Raw genomic sequence first — 24,431 nt, 5'->3', positions numbered from 1 at the left:
ATCTCGCTGCCTAGACAGTCATCCAAAGTTCTTCTGTACCGTTGAGACATCCATCTTTAGCCTACAGGCCCATAGTATCCACCAGACTTATCCATGAAGCAGGAAATTTCAAAGACAGGTCCACCTATATTGGCAGTTTGCCAGTCACTTTCTTCTGTATCCTACAGAATGTCCGGCAGACTCTTTCATGAAGTAGGAGCCCCAAAGGATCATCTCACCTTTAGGCAAGTTTAGCAATCATCTCTCTGTGGGTTCTTTATGTCCAGTTTATGCAACAGTCCAGGCAAGAGCAGTTTCTTGCCCAAATGGCTAACCAACTCCATAAGGAATCTCTTCAATTCCCATCATCCTCTTGAAGTAGCTTGGTGCTGCCAAAAGCAGATGTGTCTCATTGTCATGAAAAGTCCTAAGTTATTAAACAATTTTAAATGCCATATTCTGAAGAACTCTAAAAGATTTGAAGAATGCCTAACTAAATGAAATATATCTCTATACACCTAGAAAATCTAACTAACATGACTACAAACTTGACTATTATAAATGATTATCTATTAACCTATATTTATTAATTATATATTACATTTTTATATGAACTACACAATCACAATACCTCAATCAAGAGCATATAACAAAATTGACCTTAAGTTTGTATCAATAAACCAAGATCCATACCAATGCTAATTATTCATATCTCTATCATATCCCCCTTTAAATGTAAAAGAACAGGGGTCTCACTGAACTTGAACATGAATTCACGGTCTGGTCAGAATCAGGTGATTTTTGTTGCACAACTGCTGGAAAGATCTGGGCAGAAGGCAAGAGATGAAAAATAAATCATGGTGAAAAAGTGGGCATGCCTCATTTTTCTTAAAACCAATTAAACTGTGTTTTGGAAAATTTTCTGTGCACATGATGATCTGATAATTTCACGAAATTCTTTTTATTCCTTGTAGTGCATTGCATGCCGATTTGTCCCCCTGTGTGATTTAAGGTGCCAGCAGTTTCTCACTGGGTACATTCAATACACTGAAGTGTGGTCCCATGCCTAGCAGTAGATGTCCACACAGAACGACCCCAATGATGTTTTTGTATCATACTACTTTGTTGTGTTTTATTTATTTATTCATTTATTGGTCTTAAAGAAGTTTTGTCTATTTTTTATGCTTACCTGTTTTTTCTTTTATAGGTTTTGTGTATATGTTTATTCTTTGTTATTATTTTTTAATTCTGGTTGCTTATTTGACTGTCTATTTTCTTTCTAAAGAGAGGGGGAGGGAGAAAGAGAAAGGGCATGTCTTTGGGTGGATGAGGAGACAGGAAAGATCTAGGAGGAGTTGGCCATTGGGAAACATGATGAGAATACAATGCATGAAATTGTTTTACAAAATGAAGATCCAAAAAGTCTTACTAGAATTCTGCAAGGCTCTGCTTAATCCACTGGAGCCATTAGTTTTCATGCCAATATTCGGCACTTATGAATTCCCCTCCTCACCATCCCCCCCCAAAATTCCTCTTATAATAAGTGTTACACTAGAAATCTACTGTTCTGGGCTCTATATCATTGTCCTCCACAGCTGTGGAGCAATTGCCCTGCAGACTCTTGAGATGGAGGTGGGTGGGGTTTCTTTTACAGATGAATGAGGAAGCTCAGCGTTTCAGGGAGAATCTGCTGTGTGAAGCACAAGTGTGTTTAGACACCCACACAGCTGGAGAGAAGACACCCCGGAAACTGGACAGGGACCATGGAGAGGAAGCTGGGAGTTTTGCTGGGGATTCTCTGTGTGCAGATTTGCTGTGAGTTGTGCTCCAATAAGTTGTTTAAGGGGTTCTCTAGAGATGGCAGTGGTGGAGGGGGAATGAGCCAACTCAAAGCCCCTGTACTGTCATCCTTATGGAGTCTTCTGAGATATTTGACAGGTGTGGGTGAAAACCCTTCATTGATTCTGATTTGCTTTTCTGTTTCCAAGCAGGGGTCAGAGGAGTTGAGGTGGAGCAGAGTCCTTCAGCCCTGAGTCTCCAGGAGGGAAAAAGTTCTACTCTGTTATGCAATTTTTCCACAACCATGACGAATGTGCAGTGGTTCAGGCAGAATTCCAGGGGCAGCCTCATCAATCTTTTCTACCTGAATCCTGGAACAAAGGAGAATGGGAGGTTAAATTCAACATTTGTCTCCAAGGAGCGCTACAGTACCCTGCAGATCAGGGATGCCCAGCTGGAGGACTCAGGCACCTACCTCTGTGCTGCTTATGCACAGTGATCCCTGCAAGCCTGCAGCCTGTCTCCAAACTGCAGCTGGGTGTGCAGCTACAGCGCTAACATGAGGAGACTCTGCAGGAGGCTTTTCACAGCTGTGGCTTTATCAGATCTCCACCAATTAAAAGGTGTGAGGAAATACAAAAATACCAGAACTTAAATTTAGATTGACATGACACCCACTTAAGGAAGCTTAACTGTTCAGAAACATCAGCCCACCTGACTAAGATGCAGACTTTTATTTTCTCAAATGCTTTCACTAATATCATGAAATAGAAACCTCTCTTGCACATTTTAGAATCATTTGGGTCATTTCTCAAAATTGGAAACCTAGAGTAACTGTTTCCATCCTGTATTTAGAGAGCATGAGACACTTCCAGCTAATTTACTCTATATAAAGTTGATAAAAGAATTAAATTTGAAGATCTAATAGATTAAGTTGTAAAAGGCAAGATAAATCTTACTATTAAATTAAGATATCACATCTATGTCTCCATATTTTTAAAAGTATAATGCATTTAATTATACAATATAAAACAAACATTTCACATAAAATGATCAGAACCAAAAAATAAAAGACAAACTAGAGATATATATTTGCAATTTATCACAATATATTTTCAACAATTAATTATATAAAAATATTTGCATTTCTGAAATGTAATATAGAAATGTAATACAAAAGTTCTCTTTGAAACTTTGCTTGTTTTCATTTTCTTTGTCTTTGTCTTTTCCAAGACAAGGTTTCTCTCTCCCTTTGGAGCCTGTAGTGAACTAACTCTTGTAAACCAGGCTGATCTCGAACTCACAGAGATCGTGTTGTCTCTGCCTCCGAAGTACAGAAATAAAAAGTGTGTGCCACCACCATAGGGTGAAACGTTGCTTTCAAAAGAAAAAGTGGAAACTTCCTAAAGATTATACAATAAGGGACTAATTCATTATGCAATAATTAAATAGGATCCAAACAGATGTTGTTTCCACAAGGGTTTGCAGATGATAATCTACAGTTAAAACATCAGGACTACCATTAGTCTCTATAAGGAACCAGAAAGCAGCCATGCTTAGTCATTCATGAATTGTCTGTTTATGACTATTTTCACGTGGAAGTAGCAGCCAATTTCAACTCCTGTGATTCATTCAACTTTATCCCCATTGCAACTACATTTGTTTAAAATATAGATTATCTGAGCTACCCAGATAATAAACAATTCCTAATTTTTAATAAGATTTATATGCCCATGACTAGAAATGGTGACACTAGAAGTAACAGCTTTTTTTACAATAAGAATTGTTGATAAGGTATAAATCTCATAGGTCTGCCTTTATATGTTACTTGGCCTTTCCCCTTTGCAACTTTTAATATTCTTTTTTGTTCTGGGTTTTTAGTGTTTTGATTATTATGTGTCAAAGGAACTTTCTTTGATGGTCTAATTTATTTGCTCTACAAGCTTCTTGTACCTTTATAGGCATGTCATTACTTCTGCCCATATCTAACTCCACACTTTCCTTCTTTCCTGTTACAAATATGCAAGTAAATACACAAAGAGGCCAGAATAGAAAAACAAAAAACAGTAAAATATTATAGCTATTAGAAGCTCATATATATGCAAAGACACGGGCACACACACACACACACACACACACACACAAATATTTAAAACAACAAAATTCGAAACCATAGCAGATAAGCAAGTGACAAATATGTTTAATAATGACTCAGATTATAAGGCCAAAAATATACCCAAAAAAATATAATTGAGTTCATTTGAGTTGGCCATCTACTGCTGGGTATGAGGCCTGCCCTTAAGTGTGGTTTGTATAACCAGTGAAATGCTGTTGGAGAAAACCAAGTTTTTCCTTGTGAGCAATTCTCAACTGGAGACAGCTCTTTGATTGGGGAATGGTGCCCATCTCCCCTTCTCAGCACTGAGACCCTATCTGTATTGGACGTGTACAGGCCCTTTGTGTGTTGCCACCACCTCTATGAGTTCATATGTAAGCCAGTCTTATTGTGTATGTAGGGCATCATTTCCTTAGTGCCTTCTATCCCCAATGAATCTTACAATCTTTCTGTTTTATCTTCTGCAAATTTTCCAGAACTCTGAGTAGAGAAGTTTGATGGAGACATTCCATTTAGTACTTGATATTCCAAGGTCTATCATTCTCTTCATATTTTCCAGTTATGTGATCTAAATGTTTGTTCTAATATACTACAACTTGATGCTTCCCTGATGATGGCTGAACAAGACATTGATGCTGGGTAGAGCAGAAATCATTAGAAGTGATTATATTTCTACCTAGGTTTAGGAGTACAGTATTTGATTTTCATTTAGGCACATAGCCTATGCAGTTTCAGATTCTTGGCCACTGAAGCAGTAACAGACAGGGGTTTCATCTTATGGAGTGGGCCTTAATTCCATTCAGAGCATGGTTAATTACTCCAAAATCACTTGGGCCATTATCACACCGGTGTATCATGTATGAAAATTACCATTGTAGATTAAAGTGTTTATAGTTGGGTTGGTATTTACATTTCTTCACTAGTAACATTCAGAGTATCTTCCTGAACTATGAGCACTAGTTCAAAGGGGTAAAAGTTCTATTTATGAACCAGCATGACATCTACATGTTCAATGAAATTTGTAGGTATTGTCTACAACAATAGTACCTTACTACAATTTGTGGTGAGCAGCCAATAGCTTTGATAATTGACTGAGTTGCTGAATATATTCATGGGGCCCCTTTAGACAACAACTCAGTTAGATGACACCTATTTTTGTCACCAGATGTTTCACTTATTGGTAGGAAATGTCAGTTGGTGCTTTCTTTCCCTGTTATTTGGTAGTTTCATTGAAACATATAAATCAATGAAACCACCAAATAACTAGAGAGAAAACAGAAACCAGGATGCAAAACATCAAAAGCATTCATCCAATAAAGATAAACTCAGAAACTGACAGGTAAACATATAATAACCACAAACACAGGTGAGTTTATGGCACCACCATAGTGCATCTGTCCTATTTTATAAACCCTGGATGTTCTAATCCAGCTGAAACATAAGAAAATGACCTTAAATCCAATCTCATGAAGACAATAGAGGCTATTAAAGATGAAATTAACAAATCTCTTAAAGAAATCCAGGAAACCACAAAAAAAACAGGAAAGAGGTAAAGTCAATGAATAAAAATGTTCAAGACCTGAAAAATGGAAAAAGAAGCAATAAAGAAGGCACAAGTCAAGGGAATAATGGAAATGGAAAATCTAGATGTGATGGTTTGAGAGAAAATGGCTCACAATGGGAATGGCACTCTTAGGAAGTGCGGCTTTGTTGGTGTGGTATATTTGTAAGTATATACTTGTTGGAGGAAAGAATAGTCACTGAAGGTTCATACTAAAGTCACACTGAGTGAGTCTAATAGCTGTTGCCTTCTAATAAAGAAATAGCCAGCACCATGTCTGATTTCACAACATCATGTCCTCACCATGGTGTTAATGGACTGAATCTTTGAAACTGTAAGTAAGCCACCTTAATAAAATGTTTTTTTCTTTATATGAGCTGCTGTGGTAATGGTGTCTCTTCACAGCAACAGAAACCCTAACTAAGACAGAAGTTGGTACCAGAGACAAGCAGGTATTACTCTGCTAGTCCCGACCATAGCATTGTGTAAAGGAATATCGACCATGGGACATAGATTAGAAAAGCAGTAGAATGCTTTAAGCCATGATAATAGACCATATTAGTAGCAACATGGAAGAAAGTGGCACTGAGTTATTTGAGCTGCCAAAGACTGGCCCAAGATGTTTCAAAGAAGAGTTTTAGTATGTTGCCTAGAGATCTTTCTTGTGATATTTTAGTGAAGAGTGTGGCTGATTTTTGCCTTTGTCAAAAGAGTCTGCCTGATGTTAAAGTGAAATATTTGAATTAATTCATTAGCAGAGGAAATATCAAATCAGCCTAGCTGTGTGGTTCTTAGTGGTAACACAAATGAAAATTAAAAATGGAAAGTAAATAGCTTATCAAGAAAAATATTTGAGGAAATAGTAGTATCATAAAGTGAAATCAAGCTAAGTCCTGTATTCAAGGAGATAAACAGATTTTAAAAATAGAATAAAGAGATGGTGACCTCAAAGCAAGATTGCATCCTGATGTAGGTGATGTTTTCTATGTGTTGCTTTCATTGGTTAATTAATAAAGAAACTGCCTTGGCCTTTGATAGGACAGAAAATTAGGTAGGCAGAGAAAACAGAATGCTGGGAGAAAGAAGCCGAGTCAGTCAGTTGCCATGACTCTCCTCTCTGAGACAGATGCACGTTAAGATCTTTCTGGTAAGCTACCACCTTGTGGTACTACACAGATTAATAAAAATGGGTTAATCAAGATGTGAGAGTTAGCCAATAAGAGGCTGAAATTAATGGGCCAAGCAGTGTTTAAAAGAATACAATTTGTGTGTTGTTATTTCTGGTATAAAGCTAGCCATGCAAGAGCTGGGCGGGAACGCAGCCCACTGCTCCTTAAACAGCATCCAGCTAAGTTTCCAACGTGGGGAAAGTAATTCAAGAAAGTTTAGAGCTGGGTGTGGTGCTGCGTGCCTTTAATCCCAGTACTAGAAAGAGAGAGGGTGGCAAATCTGAGGCTTAGGACAGCCTGGTCCACAGAGCTAGTTTCAGGACAGTCAGGCTTAAGGTAGTGAAAGAAAAAAAACTGAAGACATAAGTGAATGAGTGGACCATGTTCCAGATCCAGAAAGCAGCAAAGCTTTGTACCATTGACCACATGGTTCTAGAGTTAAAGAGAAAAGACAGGGCTATGGAGTTTGCTATGAGATTATGCAATTGAGGCCAGGCATGTGTCAGAGGTGTTCCTGGATGGAAGTTTAGAAAAGCCATTGCATGAAGCTTTGAAATTGAAGCCTAGATTTCCTTGGAGTCCTCAAGACATTAGAGATGCCAGATCCTGGAATACCTGCCTGGGAGAACTGTTCGCAGGAAGGGAATCCAGTCCAAGAGAAATAAGTGTGTTGCAGTCAAAGATTTTGGAGTTTGATCTTTAGTCTTGTTTTTGTCCAATATTTCCTCACCATGCTCACTTCCCTATGTTGTGCCATATATCAGAAGTATGTTATTTGTTTTTATTTTGATTTTATACAGGATTACAGCCACAAGATTGCATGAATCTCAGAGGAAATTTTGAACTTTAAACTTTTAAGTAAGTTTGAGACTGTTATAGACTATGGGGACTTTTGAAGTTGGACTGAATGCATTTTTGCACTATGATATGGCTATACATTTTTGAGAGCAGAAGAGTGGAATGTGGTGAAAGAAAATGCCCCCCAAAGGGATTGGCACTGCTACAAGGTGTGGCTTTGTTGGCATGTTCCTATTAGAGGAAATGTGTCACTGTGGAGATAGGCTTTGAGGGTTCAAATATGCTCCAACAACATCCAATGAGACAATCTACTTGCTGTTACCTTTGACCAAGTATCAGCCAGCACCATGTCTGTCTTCTTGCACCATGCTCTCCACCATGATGATAATGGACTTAACGTCTGATGCTGTAAGCGAGCCACCCCAATTAAATGTTTTTTTCTTTATAATAGTTGTCATGTGTATGGTGTGTCCTCAAAGCAATAGAAACCCTAACTAAGACACTAGGTAAGTGAACAAGAATTACAGAAGCAAGCATCACCATAATAATACAAGAGATGGAAGAGAAACTCTCATGCTTAGAAGATAAAATGGAAGAAATTGATACATCAGTCAAAAAGAATATTCAATCTAAAAGTTCATGATATAAAACATACAGGAAATCTGTGGCACCATGAGAAGAGCAAACGTGAAAATAATAGAAGTAGAAGAAGGGGAAGATTCCCAGCTCAAAGGCCCAAAATATATTTTCAGTAAAATCATAGAAAATATACCAAACCTAAATAAGATGCTTATAACAGTACAGGAAGCTTTCAGAACACCAAACAGATTAGACCAGAAAAGAAAAATTAGACCAGAATAATAAATATAATTTTATTATTCACATAATAAAAAAAATCCTATACACATAGAACAGCAACGAAAACAAAAGAATATTATAAGCTGCAAGAGAAAAAGGCCAAGTAACATATAAAGGGAGAGCTACTAGAATTACACCCAACATCTTAATGGAGATTGTCAAAGACAGAAGGGCCTGGATTGATGTTTTGTAGGCTCTAAGAAGTCATAGATGTCAGCCCAGAATACTACAGCCAGCAAAACTTTCAATCATCATAGATGGAGAAAAGAAGATATTTTATGACAAAGTCAAATTTAAATGTTAGCTAGCCACAAATCCATCTGTACAGAAGGTACAAGAAATATAATTGAATCCACAAAAGGTTAACTACTCCCAAGAAAACAAAGTAAATAAATAATTTCATATAACAGTAATTAACAATCATTGATAATTAATATCTTTCAATATCAATGGACTCAATTCCTAATAAAAAGACACAGGCTAACAGAATGGATGTGAAAACTAGATTCATCCTTTTGCTGCATACAAGCACACGTCTAAACATCAAAGACATACATTAATTCATATTAAAGGATTTGAAAAAGATTTTCCAAGCAAATTGATTTATGAAGCAAGATAGTTGCCCATTCAAATTTTAGCAAAGTAGAATTCCAAAAAAAAAAATTAATCAAAGAGAGGAGGAAGGATACTTCATACTCACCAAAGGAAAAGTACACCAAGATGACATCTCAATTCCTGAACTTCTATGCCCCAAATTATGTTCACCTTGCTATTTCCATTTCTGGTATTTTTCATCAGCTATGTGTTCCCTTTTGGAGATGCCTGGCTTCTGTGGCTACTTTAAGTTATATATTTCCATCTGAATATTTGGAGTTTGGAACCCATTCAACTTCCATTGGAAGAACATGTGGCATTTGTCTTTCAGGGTCTCTGTTAATTCATTTAAAATAATCTTCCTTTTTGGTTCTATCCATCTATCTGCAAATTTTATGATGCCATTTTTCTTTACAGAGAAGACTAATTCATAATGTATAGATGTGACATTTTTATTGTTCATTCATAAATTGAAGGACATTTAATTTTTTTTCCATTTCCTAGTTACTGTGAATAGAGAGGCAATGAATATAACTGACTATCTGTGCAGTAGGATATAGAGTTCTTTGGACATATATCATGAAGTGGAATAATTGGGCTGTGTGGTAGATTTATCTTTAGTCTTTAGATGACTCTCCATATTGATTTCCAGAATAATTGTACTAATATTCATTCCCCCAACAGTGACTGCAGGTTCCTTTCACCCCACTAACCCACGCCAATATTTATTGTTAGTTGTTTTGTTGATCTTAGATTCTCTAACTAGTGTGAAAAGAAATATCAAAGATGTTATAATTTGCATTTCACTAATTGATTGATAAGGATGCTAAGCAATATTGAGATATTACTTGGCCATTTTTATTTCTTCTTTTGAGAATTCCATCTAGACAGTCTTGTCTTCTGACCAACTGCATTTCCTTCACCAGGAAGGGATGGGGTAAACAGAGCTGTTTTAATAAGACTTGTGGAGACGGCCTGAAGTCATTTTTGTTGGTGATGTCCATACACTAGGGGGCGCTGCAGGATTCCTAAAAATTACTTTTTCTTAAGTTGCCTAGAGATTTGAAGACCTGAGAACAGACATAAGGACATAAGACAATCCATTCACAAAGCGAAAAGTAGAGGCGATGGTGTAGAGATCACCTGGATCTTTAACTCTCAATCATTCTGTAGAAAAATCACAGACATCTAGAGCCTATTTAATGGATCCATACTCTATCAATCTATTTTAGGAACAATTCTATGAACAGATGTAAGCAAAATAATATCTCTCTGAGCATTGTGAGAATTGACATCTCCATTGCTTTCTTTTTTAATTTTATGCTTAAAAATTCTCAAATTAAAAGAAATAGAAATTAGTCCAGTACCATTATATCACATATAATATGTATAATACATGCAGGCACACACACATATACTCACACACTTCAAACTAAAAAGAAGAGAAGTAACTACTTGAGAAAAAAACTTACAAGGTATAAATAATTGAGGGGCAGGGTCTTGCTAAACTGGAGCAGGAATTCATAACCTGATCTGCATCAGCTGTGTTTTCTTGCACAGCACAGTGGAAGAGTTGGACAAAAGTCAAGAGGTGAAAAATAAATCAGGGTAGTAACAGGGGAGGGTATGCCTTGTTTTTCATATAACCACCAAAGCTCTATTGAAAACACTTTCTATGAACATGATAATCTTAATAGCAAGAAACTCTTTTTATTCTGTTCTGTGCATTGCATGCTGATGTACCAGTGTAATTTAAGAGTCTTTCCAGGACTGCCTTGTTGGGTCTGTTGACACAATGAAGGGTGGTCCCATGTCCAGCAGTAGATGGCCACCACAGAATCAATCAAATGATGTTATTGCATCATATTACTTAGTTTGACCATTTTGGGGATTAACTGGTCTTTTGTCTGTTTATGTATTTTGTGTTTATACGAGGTTTTAGTTGTGTGTGTGAGTTTCTTCTTCTTTTTAACTTGTTATGCTTGGATTTTGTTTGGTTGCCTCATTGCTTTTTACAAAGAGAGAAAAGAGCATGGACTTCAGTGGGTGAGAAGGTCTGGAAACTCTTGGAGATGATGGAGGTGGGGAGACAATGATCAGATTATACTGTTGAAAAACTTTCAAAAACAAAGTCAGAAATTCATGTTAGGATTCTGCAAGACTCTACTAACCCACAGGAGCTATTAGTTCTCACACTAATATTCTGATTTATGAATTCCCCTCCTCACACATTTTCCTCCAACCTCCCCGTATAAGAAGTGTTACATTAGAAATATGGTGTCCTGGGCTCTACATCATTGTCCTCCACAATCGTGCAGTGGAGGTGGGTGGAGTTTCTTGTTCAGATGAAAGAGGAAGCTCAGTGATTAGGAGAGAACTGCTGTGTGTAAGCACAAGGGTTTCTGGGCACAAGACTTGACACCATCACAGCTGGAGAGAAGACACCCTAGCAATTGGACAGGGGCCATGGAGAGGAAACTGGGAGCTGTGCTGGGGATTCTGTGGGTGTGGATTTGCTGTGAGTTGTGCTCACCTATGTTGCTTTAGGAATTCTGCAGAGATGTCAGTGGTAAAGGAGAAATGAGTCAACACAGAGCTCCTGTGAAGTCATCCTCATGGTGTTTCCTGGGATATTTGATAAAACCCTCCATGAATGCTGAATTACATTTCTTTTTCCAAGCAGGGGTCAGAGGAGTTGAGGTGGAGCAGAATCCTTCAGCCCTGAATCTCCAGGAGGGAAGCAGTTCTACTCTGTCATGCAATTTTTCCACAACCATGACAAAAGTGCAGTGGTTTCGGCAGAATTCCAGGGGCAGCCTCATCAATCTTTTCTATCTGACTCCCGGAACAAAGCAGAATGGGAGATTAAACTCAACCTTCAACAATAAGGAGCGCAAGAGCACCCTTCACATCAGAGATGCCCAGCTGGAGGACTCTGGCACCTACCTCTGTGCAGCAGAGGCACAGTGCTTCCAGCAAGCCTGAAGCCTGGCCCCAAACTGTGTCTGGGCGTGCAGCTTACAGCCCTGCCACAGGCATACTCTGCAGGAGGATTTGCACAGCTGTGGCTTTATCAGATCTCCACTAATTAAAAAGATGGCGTGAGGAAACAGAAAAATACCACTGCAGTAGTTCACATTTAAACTAGACTGATCTGATACTAACTTGTAGAAAGATAGAAGCTCAGAAATATCAGCAAGCATGACCAAAATTTATACTTTATTTTATTAAATTCTTGTGGTAATATTATCAAATACAAACCCACCTTACACTCCAGAATTATTACAGTCTTTTCTCAAAATTGAAAAGTAAGAGCAACTGTTTCCATCCTGTGTTTAGAGTGCATGGGAAATTTTCCACTAATCCACTAAATATGAAGTTGAAAATGAATTAATTTTGAAGATCTAATAAATAAAGTGATAGAAAGGCGTGACAAACAAATCTTATTAACTTTATTTTATTTCAAAAACTTTCTCTTTTCTCATTCCAATTCCAGTTCCCACTCCCTACCCTCTTCCCATACCCTCTACCTTTGCTCCCAATCCCACCACCAATCCAATCCTCATGGGGTTTAGAGATGGCTCAGTGGTTAAGAGCACTGGCTGTTTTTCAAGATGTCCTGAGTTTAGTTCCCAGCCACTGCTTGGTGGCTCACAACTATCTGTAATGAGATTTGGTGTCCTTTGTAGCCTGCAGGCATGCATGTATTCAGTGCACTCTATACATAATAAGTAAACAAATCATATTATTAAATCAGTACATGGTTTCAACATATCTTGATATTTTGAAATATATAATACACTTAATTGTGCAATATAAAATGAACATTTCACATAAAAATATGAGAGCCAAAGATAAATGAAAAACTAAAGAAATATATTTGCAATCTATAATCACAATAATACTTGCAATAATTGATTCTACAAAATATTTACATATCTGCAATGTGATATACGTGTAATACCTCTCATTAAACCACTGCTTTTAATAGAAGAACTGGCAAACTACTAAAGGTCACACAATAGGGGAATAATTTATTATACAACAATTAAATGCAATCCAAACACTGCTGATTGCCAAGGGTTGACAGCTTATATTCCACAGTTGAAAAACTCTGGCCTGCCACTTGTCTCTGTAAGGAACTGGAAAGCAGCCATGTTGAAACGGCAGCTGGGAGGTTACAACAGCAACTAGATTGGCTAAAACATTTACTTTCCAGAGCTTCACAAATTAACTGACCCCTCCCAATTGTGATTCATTCACCTTCATCCCCATTGCAGCTACAGTTGTTTCATATATAGATTACCTGAGCTTCCCAGATAACAAATAATTTCCAATTGTCCATAAGGTTCATGTGAGCATGGCTAGAAGTGGTGACATAACAAGCAACAGCTTCTACAATTAGAATTAACAATTCGGTCACGTCAGAGAGTTCACAAATAGCAACCATTATAATCCTAGTTTCTTGATAGTGTATGGTACAGAGTTAGGTGAGATTAGAATATGGTAATCGGGCACAAAAAGAGGGTGCTCGGAAAAGGCTTTCCAACTGACCTTGATAGACCTTTTTCCTAATCTCATTCCTGATTAATAGTGACTTGAAGGCATAGTAAACAAAGGTGCTTGAGGACTAAAGACAAAAATTCTAGAAGTTTTCTAGACAAGACCTACAATAAACTTTTAAAAAGGCAATATAAACGTTATTTTCTGTTGTAAATCCTTAAAATCAAAATTAATGTAAAATCAAGATATAAAATGAGAAAAATTGTATCAGTTGAGAAAGGCACCTTCCATTCTTCTATGTTTGCATGGATAGCATCACGACTGTATCATCCATCCTGTTCATTCCATGCTCTCAGAAGACCTGTGATCTCTTGCGCTCACAGTTGACAGTGCTCATTCTCTCTTCTTTCTGCTCCTCATGGTGTCTGCCTGATGCCCAAGAGCTTCCATCCTGTTGTAATCATTCATCATCTCCATTTCCTGTACTGACTCCTTGATATTTTTCCTCCTTTCTTTGTTCTGAACTTCAATTTTCTGATTAACATCCATCAAGGCATAAATTTCACCCAGCTACTAAAGAAGTTCACAGATTTATTTATCCATCAATCTATTTACTTATTTATTTATTTATAGATGACTATGATCAGTTGTCACTGTCCTCTCTTCTTCCTGATCAAAAGGATTCCTTTTGTGAATCTATTTGTTTCTGGTCATGAGTGATGTCCTGAGTAGCTATTCATTCTCTTATCATAATTTATTATTTCTATTTTCTGCCTCTTCATTTCAGAGTGCCAATGGTTCATTAAATTTTTTTTCTTTATCCAATTCTCCTTCCCCATTCTTTAACTTTCTATCTTTTTTCAAGTTGATGAATTTTATCACACAAAAACTGAGTATCATGGCCACTTGCAGAATGCTGAGTCATCTCCAGTTCATTTTTCAATTTATTTCTTTATCATTAGTTGATTTCAAATTTTGCTTGTCCTTCTCCAGCCTGTTCAACATCTCCAAAGACAACTCTGCTTATTGAGCTGTCTCCTTCATCAGTGACTGAGCAGTTCTGAATAGATATGTCACATTCACGTCATCTTCATCTTTTAGTTAATTTACTTCTACCTTCACCAAGGTGATCGATGAATTATCTGCCAACTCTTCTTGCTGTGTCAAATCATCTGGACTAATATTGACTAATTATTTCCAGTTTATATAAGGTGATGTCTTAAATTCTTTCACTGTTTTTTTTCCTTCTTAAACCAGACTTTGCATCCAGGGGCAATCACTTATCTATAGCCACCACCACTTCTGGTTCAGCAATGGCCAAGCCTCTCTCTTCCTAGAGCCAGACTTACATTCTCAGGTTCTACCAACTCTACCTGAACTAGACAAAGTACAGTAGCTGTTGGGTGACATCATGTCCTGTCTGATATTTTTATATAAATCACAACACATTGTAGACTAATTTTACCTCAATATAAATTCTATTGTGTATTATAATAATATAGACCACATTTCTGTATCTGGAGAGAGAAAATAATTTTCTGTGTTACATCAAGTCCCAAAAGCTGTATCAGTAACTCTGTTGAGAATTTGAGCTTTCCAGGTATCTCTGGAAACAGGGAACATAACTCCAGAAAGTCATCAAGATGAGGCTGTCAATGTGACTTCACATATTAATAAACTATCTGTCATTCTCAGGTTCTCCAAGTTACAGGGTATATGTGTTTTTACAAGAAAAGTGTGTTGGATTTAATGAAAAACAGCCTCATAAAGGAACATCCTGCTTATCTATGCATTGGCTATCCAGTCCACCACCTTATCACACCACATATGATCACTGTATTTAACAACATCTGATTTTATTTTTTTATTTGGCTATAAATTTAATCTCACCATGATCTACTATCAATACATTTATGATGTAAAAGTTTAGAAACTCAGATAAGACCTTATTTAATTTTTCAGGGACCTGTCAGGTAAAATGGCACACATGTTAGATGTCTGAGAAGGTGGACACCCTTAGGTTATCATACTATGAGACTATTTCTCCCCAGTCTCTTAACACTCTCTATGCCTGATACTGCTCTCTACAAGTATTCTGTGTTCAGCTGCATGAAAGAATTTCAAAGTCAGAAGAATGCAGAAAGTCCTTTATCCAATCCCATTACAAGCCAGAAACTATGTACAAAATGCCATTATAAAATGATTAGATGAGGAGCTCAGAAGATGGCTCAGTGGTTAACAACACTGGCTGCTTACGCATTTCTCCCTTAGCATTATGTCTCCATCTCATTCGTGCAGAAACAGTCGCCTCATTGAAAGCCAACCATTTTCAGCTCTGCATGTTGAATCACCGAAGGATTGGTCCCATCTGTCTACAACAAGACACAAGAGCTCTAAACCTGGGCAACTTGGAGTAAGAAAGACTTGGCTGATCCATTGTTATTTTTTTTTCTAGTTGAAAATAGATTTTTTTCATGTAATATATTCTGGTCATTGTTTTCTTTCCCACATCTCCTTCCATCTCCTCTCCACATCCCCACATATCTCATTCCACACCTTCTCTCTCTTTTTAAAAAATAAACAAGTAAATAAGCAAACAAACTAGAATAGAATGAATAAATAGAAAACCAAAAAGCATGAGAAGTACATGTACATGGAAAGACACATGCACATACAAAAATTCATAAAATCACAATATTGGTAACCATATAATCAAGCAACCAATGTGTTAAATAATGCCCAGATAAAACATTAGGAGACAAAAAAAACCTTTAAAAATATAGTTGAGGTAATTTGAGGTTAAGAGTGTGTTTATTCACCCTAATACCATTTGTGACATTTTCACACCAGTATTTATAGTTGGGTTGGTGTTTACTTTTCTCCTCTGGTAGCTTTCATAAAACCTTCCTACATCAAGAACACTGGTCCATAGGGATGAAAGTTCTAGTTAGCCAGCTTTACTTCTCCATGTTCAATTTGACATGTAGGTGTTGTCTTCCTCAATAGTGGCTTTCCATCAGTTTACGGAGAGCAACCAACATTCTTGGCAATAACCTGATTTGTTTATTTCCATGGGGACCCTTTTACCAGCAGCTCAGTTAGATGACATCCATTCTTGTCACTGATGGTTTCAATTTTAATACAAGTCATCTAGCTAATAATTTTCTCCCTATTATTTGGTAATCTCATCCAGATTTCTCTCATTCATGTATATATATATGTGTGTGTGTGTGTGTGTGTGTGTGTGTGTATGTGTGTATGTGTGTATGTGTATGTGTGTATACATATCATATATACATGTACATATAAAAATATAAGCTTTTACTGTAAAAGGTTTTCATATGATCTAAGATGGAGTTGACTTTTAGCTGTCTCTCCTCATATTCCCTTCCTTATCCTCTCTTCCCTCCTCTTCTCTGCTTAACTCTCCTGTTACACAAGCCACCTTCTCTCTTTTACTATCTATTCTACTTTCCCCTATTCAGGAAGTCCTTCCCTATGCCTTCACCTACTATTCTATTTTTAACTTGAATAGAAATACAGATTGTGAAAAGCCCTTTTAAGGCTTAAAATCTAATATCTATGTATAAGAGAATAAAAGCTATATTTGTCTTTTTGGGTCTTGAGTATCTCACTCAGGATTTTTTTCTTAGTTCCATCAATTTATCTGGGAATTTCATGACTTAATAGCTGAGTAATTGTATAAACGTACCACATTTTCATTAGCTCTCTATCTCTTGATGGGAATCTAGGCTGTTTATAGGTTCTGGCTGTTATGAATAAGATAGCAATTAAAATCAATGAGCAAGTTTCTCTGTAGAAGGGTACAGAGCCACATGAGTATAAGGCCATACTGGTATAGCTGAATCTTGAGACAGATGTATTCCCATCATCCTGAAGATTCACAACACTCACTTCCATGGTGGCTATTAAAGTTTTCACTCACAATAGCAAAGAATGGGTGTTCTCCTTACACAATATCCTCACCAGCCTAGAATGTCTTTAGTTTTATCGATTATGGTAATTCTGACAGGTGTAGGATAGAATTTCATAATGGTTTTAATTTACATTTTCCTGTTGATTAAGAATGTTGAATATATTTTAAGTGTTTCTCAGCCATTTGTGTTTAATCTTTCAAGAACTCTCTGTTGAGACCTTTTAATTGTGTTATTTCTTTTCTTAAAGTTTAGTTTTTTCTAGTTCTTTATATATTTTAGATATTAACCCTTTATTATATGTATAGGTAGTAGTTAAATTTCCCCTTTCTTAAAACTACAACTTGGGGGGCTGAAGAGATGGCTCAGAGGTTAAGAGCTCTGCCTGCTCTTCCAGAGGACCTGAGTTCAATTCCCAGCAACTACATGGTGGCTCACAACTATCTGTAATGAGATCTGGTGCCCTCTTCTGGTGTGTGGGCATACATGCCAGCAGTACATTGTATGCATAATAAATAAATAAATCTAAATAAGAAAAAAAAAACTACAACTTTGTTCAAATGACGCTGTCCTTTGCCCATACATAAGCTTTTCAGTTTCATTAACTTCCACTTATCAGTTATTGTTTCCAGTGACAGTGTTATTAGTGCCCTGTTCAGAAAGGTTTTTCCTGTGCAAATAAGTTCAATACTGTTTTACATTTCTCTTCTGTTAGATTCAGAGTACCTGGACATATGTTAACGTCCTTAATCCTCTTGTATTTTAGTTCTCTACAGGGTGATAAAAGTCATTCTTTTTGTATTCTTTCACAACAGTCTTTTAGTTTGGCCAGCACTATTTGTTGAAGGTTCTGTCTTTTTCTGGTTCGCATTTTTTGGCTTTTTTTTTATCAAATGAGGTGTTTCTAAGTGTGTCAACTTATGTTTGGGTCTTCAGTTCCTTTCCATTGCTCAGCATGTCCTTTTTATGATAATATTACAATTTTTCTGACTACACTATGTAGTACAACTTGAAATCTAGGATGGTAATACTTGAAGCAGTTTTTTTATTTGTAGTTATTTTAGCTATCCTGAGATTTGTGCTTTCACAAGAAGCAAAAAAAATTGTTTCATTTTCTGTTTTAGTGAAGAATCATGTTAGAATTTTGTCAGAGAATGCTTTGAATTTGTCACTTGCTTTAGGTAGGATGGTTGCTTTCGCCATATTAATTCTACCAATCCATGAGCATGGGAAGTGTTTTCATTATCTGATACCTTCTGTTTCTTTCTTTGGTGTTTTAAAAGTGTTAATATATAAGTTTTTCCCTAGCATGGTCAGAGCTTATCCAAGATATTTCGTTATTTTTGAGGTTATTGTGATAGGTGTTGTTTCCCTGACTTTTTCTGATGTTCATAGATTTAGCAGGTTTTTTTTTGCATGAGGTGTCCATTGTCTGTAGTACCTGAAATTCTGTCTTCTATGTCTTGGGTTTTGCTGGTGAAGTTTGCTTCTGAGGCTTTGGTTGACTCTTTTTATCTTAAAAATTAACCCATTTTTACTATCATGTTTATTGCCACATTGCTGTGGCCTACTGGTAAGTTTCCATCCAGCATCTTTCTCCTTCAATGGCTACATATCTTTGACTCTTCCTATTTTTCTCCTCTATCTCTGCTTGGAATTTCCCCTTGCTATATTCTGCACTGCCGTAGTCCTAAAGCAGCTTCTTTGTTAACCAATGGTAATAAAACAAATTCACAACATACAGAGGAGAATTCCATATCATCTCCCCTTTTCTGTCTAAATAAAAAGGAAGGTTTTAACTTTAACATAGCAAGATTACATACAACAAAACAGTTATTAAGCAAGAATTATAGTTAAAATATTTAGTGCAGGCACATTTAGCAAATTAAGGAAAATATTCTATCATCTATCTTATTTTTGTGAGTCTAAGGTTTTATATTAATCTATTTTTATAAGTGTAACTGTTTTTCTTAAACTCCATCAAAGACTCCAGAAAATATAATATTACCTAAGCAAACAGTAAGTGGATTGTAATCAACTTCCAAAACTTTACAACTGACAGAGACATCTAGCTGTCTGGACAGTCACCCAAAGTTTGGTTGTAACATTGGGGTATTCATCTTTAGCCTACAGGTCCATAGTATCTGTCAGACTTTTCCATGAAGCATTAAATTATAAAAACATTTTTGCCTATATCAACAGTTTGTCAGTCACTTTCTACTGTGTCCTGCAGAATGTCTCACAAACTACTTCATGAAGTGGAAACCCTGAAGAACTGTCTCACCTTTTTTGGGCAACTTTAGCAGTCATTTTTTTATAGGTCTTGCCTGTCTAGTTTATACAACATATCATGTAGTTCAGGTCAGAACAGTTTCTTTTTTAATTTAATCATTTGTTGAAGATGCTTATCTGTTTCTTGTGTTTTGGTTGGTACAGTTAGCTTACTTTGGTTGGATTTTTTCTTCTAGTACATTCTGTAGGGCTGTATTTGTGGATAGGTATTGTTTAACTCTGCTTTTGTCTTGAAATATCTTGTCTTCTCCATCGATGGCAATTGAAAGCCTTACAGGGTATAGTAGTCTGGGCTTGCATCCATGGTACCATAGTGTCTACAACACATCTCTCCAGGACCTTCTGGTTTTCATGGTTTCAATTGAGAAGTCAGGTGTAACTCTGGTAGGTTTGCCTTTATACATTCCTTAACCTTTTTCTTGTGCAGTTCTAAATATTCTTTCTTTATTCTGCATGTTGTGCATATTAACTATTATATGGTGAGAGTATATCTTTTGGTCCAGTCTATTTGGTATTCTGTAAGTTTCTTGTACCTCCATAGAAAAATGCTTCTTTAGATTGTGAAAGTTTTCTTCTATGATTTTGTTGAATATATTTTCTGTTCCATTAGCTGGATTTCTCCTTCTTTTAACCCTTTTATTCTTAGATATGATCTTTTCATAGTGACCCAGATTTCCTAGATGTTTTATGCTAAGAATTTGTTGGATTTAATGTTTTCTTTAACCAATGAATCTATTTCATCTATAGGATCTTTAGCGTGTGAGATTCTCTCTTCAATCTCTTGTATTCTGTTGGTTAGGCTTGCCTTTATAGCTCCTATCCATTTAACCAGATTTTCTATCAGAATTCCCTCCATTTGTGTTTTCTTTATTACCTCAATTTTATTCTTCAAGTGTTGAACTTTTTGCTTCCCTGTTTGATTGTTTTCTCCTGGTTTTCTTTGAGAGAATTATTGATTTCTTCCATTTTTCCATTTTCTTCCATTTCTTTATGGGAATTTCTCATTTCCTCTTTAAAGTTATCGATCATCCTCATAAAGTTACATTTAAAATCATTTTCTTCTGCTTCTTATGGGTTAGGATGATCAAGTCTTCTTGTTGCATGAGCACTGGATTCTATTGTTATCATGTTGCTATTGAGACAGTTGAATGAATTCCTGCATTGGCACCTACTTATCTCTCCCTTCAATTGTTGCCTACAATGTCTTTGCCTCTTGGTCCAATCCTTTCAGTGACTGTCTGTGTCTTTAGGAACTGTTCTTGGTTCTGTACTCTAACTGTCTGTGTCATAGGGAGCCACTGAGGTTTCATTCAGCCCTCTCTCTTGGCCTGCTCTCGTGGTCTGCTCTCTTGGTTTGCTTTCTTGCTCCTCTCTGCTTCATAGCTTGTGCTTCAGAGTTTCTATCTTGGTCTTTTCTCTTGGTCCTCTCTCTGTAGTTGCAGCTTGTATTTCAACATTCCTCTGATGTTGCAAGTGGTGGGAAAAGAGGGCTTGGGGCAGAGTGGGACTTGTAGTTTTCAGGGTCTGATGAGTAGGATGTGGGTGATGGAGCAGCCTACCTGCAGGAAACTTTCCTGTTGTTTGGCTAGAGAAGATGAGGCATGTGGAGGAGGGTCCCAGTGTTCTGTCCTGATGTATAGGGCCAAGAGAGTGAGGTGTCCCACCAGGTGGTGGTCTCTCTTCTCTTGTTCCTCTCTGTAGTAGCAGGCTACCTTTTAGAGTTTCACTGAGGTTGCAGGGGAAGGATAGGAGGGTTTGGGGGCAGAGAGAGACTTGTAGCTTACAGAGTCTAATAGATGGAATTAAAGTATTGGAGCAGCCTACCTGCAGAAAGCATGCCTGTTGGGTGGCTAGAGAAGCCAAGGTGGATAGGTGAGGGGTCCAAGGTTTTGCCTATGGTACAGAGGCCTAGAGAGTGGGGTGTCCCTCCAGGTGGTTGGTCACTTACCTCTTGGTAAGAACAGTTTCTTGCCCAAATGATTAGCCTTGTCACACTGAAAGAAAATTTTATAATTAGCTTTTTTATGCCCATCAACCTCTCTGAAGTAATTGGTGCTGCCAGAATCAGACATGTCTTACTGTCATGAAACTTCCTAAGTATTTAAGACATTTTAAATGCAATATTCTGTACATTTTTGAAAGATTTGAAGAATACCTATCTGTCTGAAATATATCTCATCATGAAAACCTAATTAACACGGCTACAAGTCTGACTATTATAAAGGACTATTTGTTGATCTGTATCTCTTAACTCTACATTACATTTTTAAATGAGCTGCACAAACAAAATACCTTAAATAAGAGCAGAAATACATATAACAAAATTGACCTTAAATTTAAATCAATAGATGAAGATCCACAAAATGTAAAGTATTGATCTCTATAGCATATCCAGCCTTTAAATGTAAACAAACACTGATAAACAATATTTGAAAATTCAGGCATAGTTTTCTTTTTACCCTGTTTTTTTGTTTTATGTATTTTTGTTGTTGGGTAAAGTATTTTCTGGCATTTATGGAGTCGTTTGGAAGGGTCTTGGTCCATAAAACCATATTAGTCTAGAAGGTTCCTCTGTGGAAACAAGAGCAGAACCTCATTTCCAAATCAACATATCCTTAGACCCAAATTTCGATGTCACGATACCATTAAAGTATATATTTTGGTTTAGCTTAATAACCTGCAGAATTAATATCTCTCTCTGTACTAAACTAATTTTTAGTTCCTAGTTTGCAATTGCCAATTATAGTATAGACATTAAAAACACAGGATAAGAAAGTTAGCTTCATATCACTCAAAATCATATTGGATAGTTTTCTCCTTGCTTAGCTTTTGAAAATAATTCTAAACATTGAAATACAATTTCATCTTTCCCTTTCCCTGTTTGCAGCACATGGTGATTGTCACAGAGAACCAGAACTCATTGTGCTGTAGAGATGGAAAGACTGCAGAACATTCAGCCTCAGGAGGGACTTCTCCATCCCAACCCTCCTCCCACATCAGAGGTCACTGAGGAAGAAGGGGTAAAAAGAATGTCAGATCTATAGATGGGGGGTGACTACAAGGAAACAGTGTTATCTGGACACAGCAGGGCAGCTGTACACAAGAATTCACAGAAGTTTACAGCACACATAAGACTTCAAAGGATCAGGGAAGACACAATCCCAGCAAGCAGAGAGAAGGTGGGCAATTCCCATACTTAGATAAGGAGTTATGGGCATTTGGTAGCTGCTGGGAGAGAGAATTAGATTGCTTTGTTGATGCAGCCCCAAGTGCATAGACTGCTCTCCACTGAAGGCCACACATCCAAAAGTATATGCACAGGACCAACTGTAGTGCGAATCTTGATGGATTTTTATTTTATGTCAGGGGCAGGAAACACAAAACTGTGTTAGTAAGGAAGAGTGTTTGGATCTGACAAGAGTGGAAGAAGCAGGTTAGTATAATAAAAATTCAACACCACAGGCTACATACAGTTCAGTAACATTGGTGGTTTCAGCCACCTACTGGGGACTTGAGACCTGCCTCCTTGGGGTGAGGTTTCAAATTGCTCACAATGTGTTGTGCAGACATCTCTGGTAGTTTGAAGAAAACCAGAGGAGGGCGCTGCCTATTCAGATGTGGTTAACATCTCATCCAGGTGGTGGCTTCACGTGACAGACTGTCACTGTGCAGAAGGAGGTCCTTGTTTATGAGTTTCAATAAGGTCCTGAGAAGACTTGCCCTGTAAGTTTGGTGAACTCAAGCACCAAGTGTCATTGACTTCTACAGTCATGCTTCCTGACAGCTGTTCAGTTCTGCTGTTCCTCTTAATGTTCAGTAAGTTACAATTACCTTAAGTAGTAGTGATGTCATTTTTTTACAGCTATGAAAGTCTTTACCTTTGCTCTCATGTAGCATTGTTATCCCTTCTTACTTATTTATTTACTCATGCATTTATTTATTTTCAGGGATGAGCAATGGAGACTCAGTGACCCAGACAGAAGGCCTGGTTACTGTCACAGAGGGGTCACCTGTGATGCTGAACTGTACCTATCAGACTACTGATTCAGCCCCTTATGTTTTCTGGTATGTGCAATATCTCAACAAAGCCCCTCAACTACTCCTGAAGGGCTTCACAGACAAGAAGAGGACAGAATACCAAGGGTTCTATGCCACTCTCCATAAGAGCAACAGCTCCTTCCACCTGCAGAAGTCCTCAATGAAGCTGTCAGACTCTGCCCTGTACTATTGTGCTCTGAGTGACACAGTGAGAAAGACTGCAGGTGAAGCTGCACACAAACCAAGGGTACAGGAGTGCTGAGGGGAGTGGCCTTGTGAGGGAGAGCTGAGTATGTCTCTAAGTGGGGTTTTCTTAGCCTCCAGAAAAACATCAACAAATTTCAGATTAAAGTCCCAGAAACCTAGGAATCTGTGGATTTTTCTGACAAAACAGGATGGAAGTCATTGCTGGAAACAACCCGAACTTTTACCCATTGAAATACTCTTTTCTCCAAAAATTGGAGAACCTCTTACAGAAAACATCTTCAGAAAAACCCTGCCATAGAACCTATCTGTACCAAGATGTCTTACAAAATTTAGTGATTTAAATTCCCCAGCATCTTCTATTATTGCCCCTATAAATTTATGACCCAAAAGAAGAACACAGATTCTAGTCTTTAAAAATAACCTTCAGTCTCACTTCACATGCATTTCAGATTCTTCTGCTCATTGGTCCATGTAACAGAAAGTTCAGGAGGACTTCTGGTCTCAGCTGCTGTTCTATCGCTGTGAAGAGAAACCATGACCAAGAGAACTTATAAAAGAAAGCATTTAATTGGGGTGTGTCCATTACCATCATTGTGGGGAGC

General features: G+C 37.3%; 3 gene segments (V, D, J or C); all 3 read left to right on the top strand.

Moving 5' to 3' along the window:
- Positions 1–1,742: 1,742 nt before the first annotated feature.
- On the top strand, positions 1,743–2,257 carry LOC101999872. The segment is given in 2 exon segments: positions 1,743–1,794; positions 1,971–2,257. Coding segments are annotated over 2 exon segments (339 nt in total).
- Positions 2,258–11,320: 9,063 nt separating this feature from the next.
- Positions 11,321–11,839, top strand: LOC101999596. The segment is given in 2 exon segments: positions 11,321–11,372; positions 11,538–11,839. Coding segments are annotated over 2 exon segments (354 nt in total).
- Positions 11,840–23,354: 11,515 nt separating this feature from the next.
- On the top strand, positions 23,355–23,884 carry LOC113455790. The segment is given in 2 exon segments: positions 23,355–23,400; positions 23,532–23,884. Coding segments are annotated over 2 exon segments (399 nt in total).
- Positions 23,885–24,431: the final 547 nt, after the last annotated feature.

This window comes from Microtus ochrogaster, unplaced genomic scaffold (genome assembly GCF_000317375.1).
Source record: "Microtus ochrogaster isolate Prairie Vole_2 unplaced genomic scaffold, MicOch1.0 UNK117, whole genome shotgun sequence".
NCBI classification, from domain to species: Eukaryota; Metazoa; Chordata; class Mammalia; order Rodentia; family Cricetidae; genus Microtus; species Microtus ochrogaster.
This window is presented reverse-complemented; position numbering and strand designations above follow the sequence as displayed.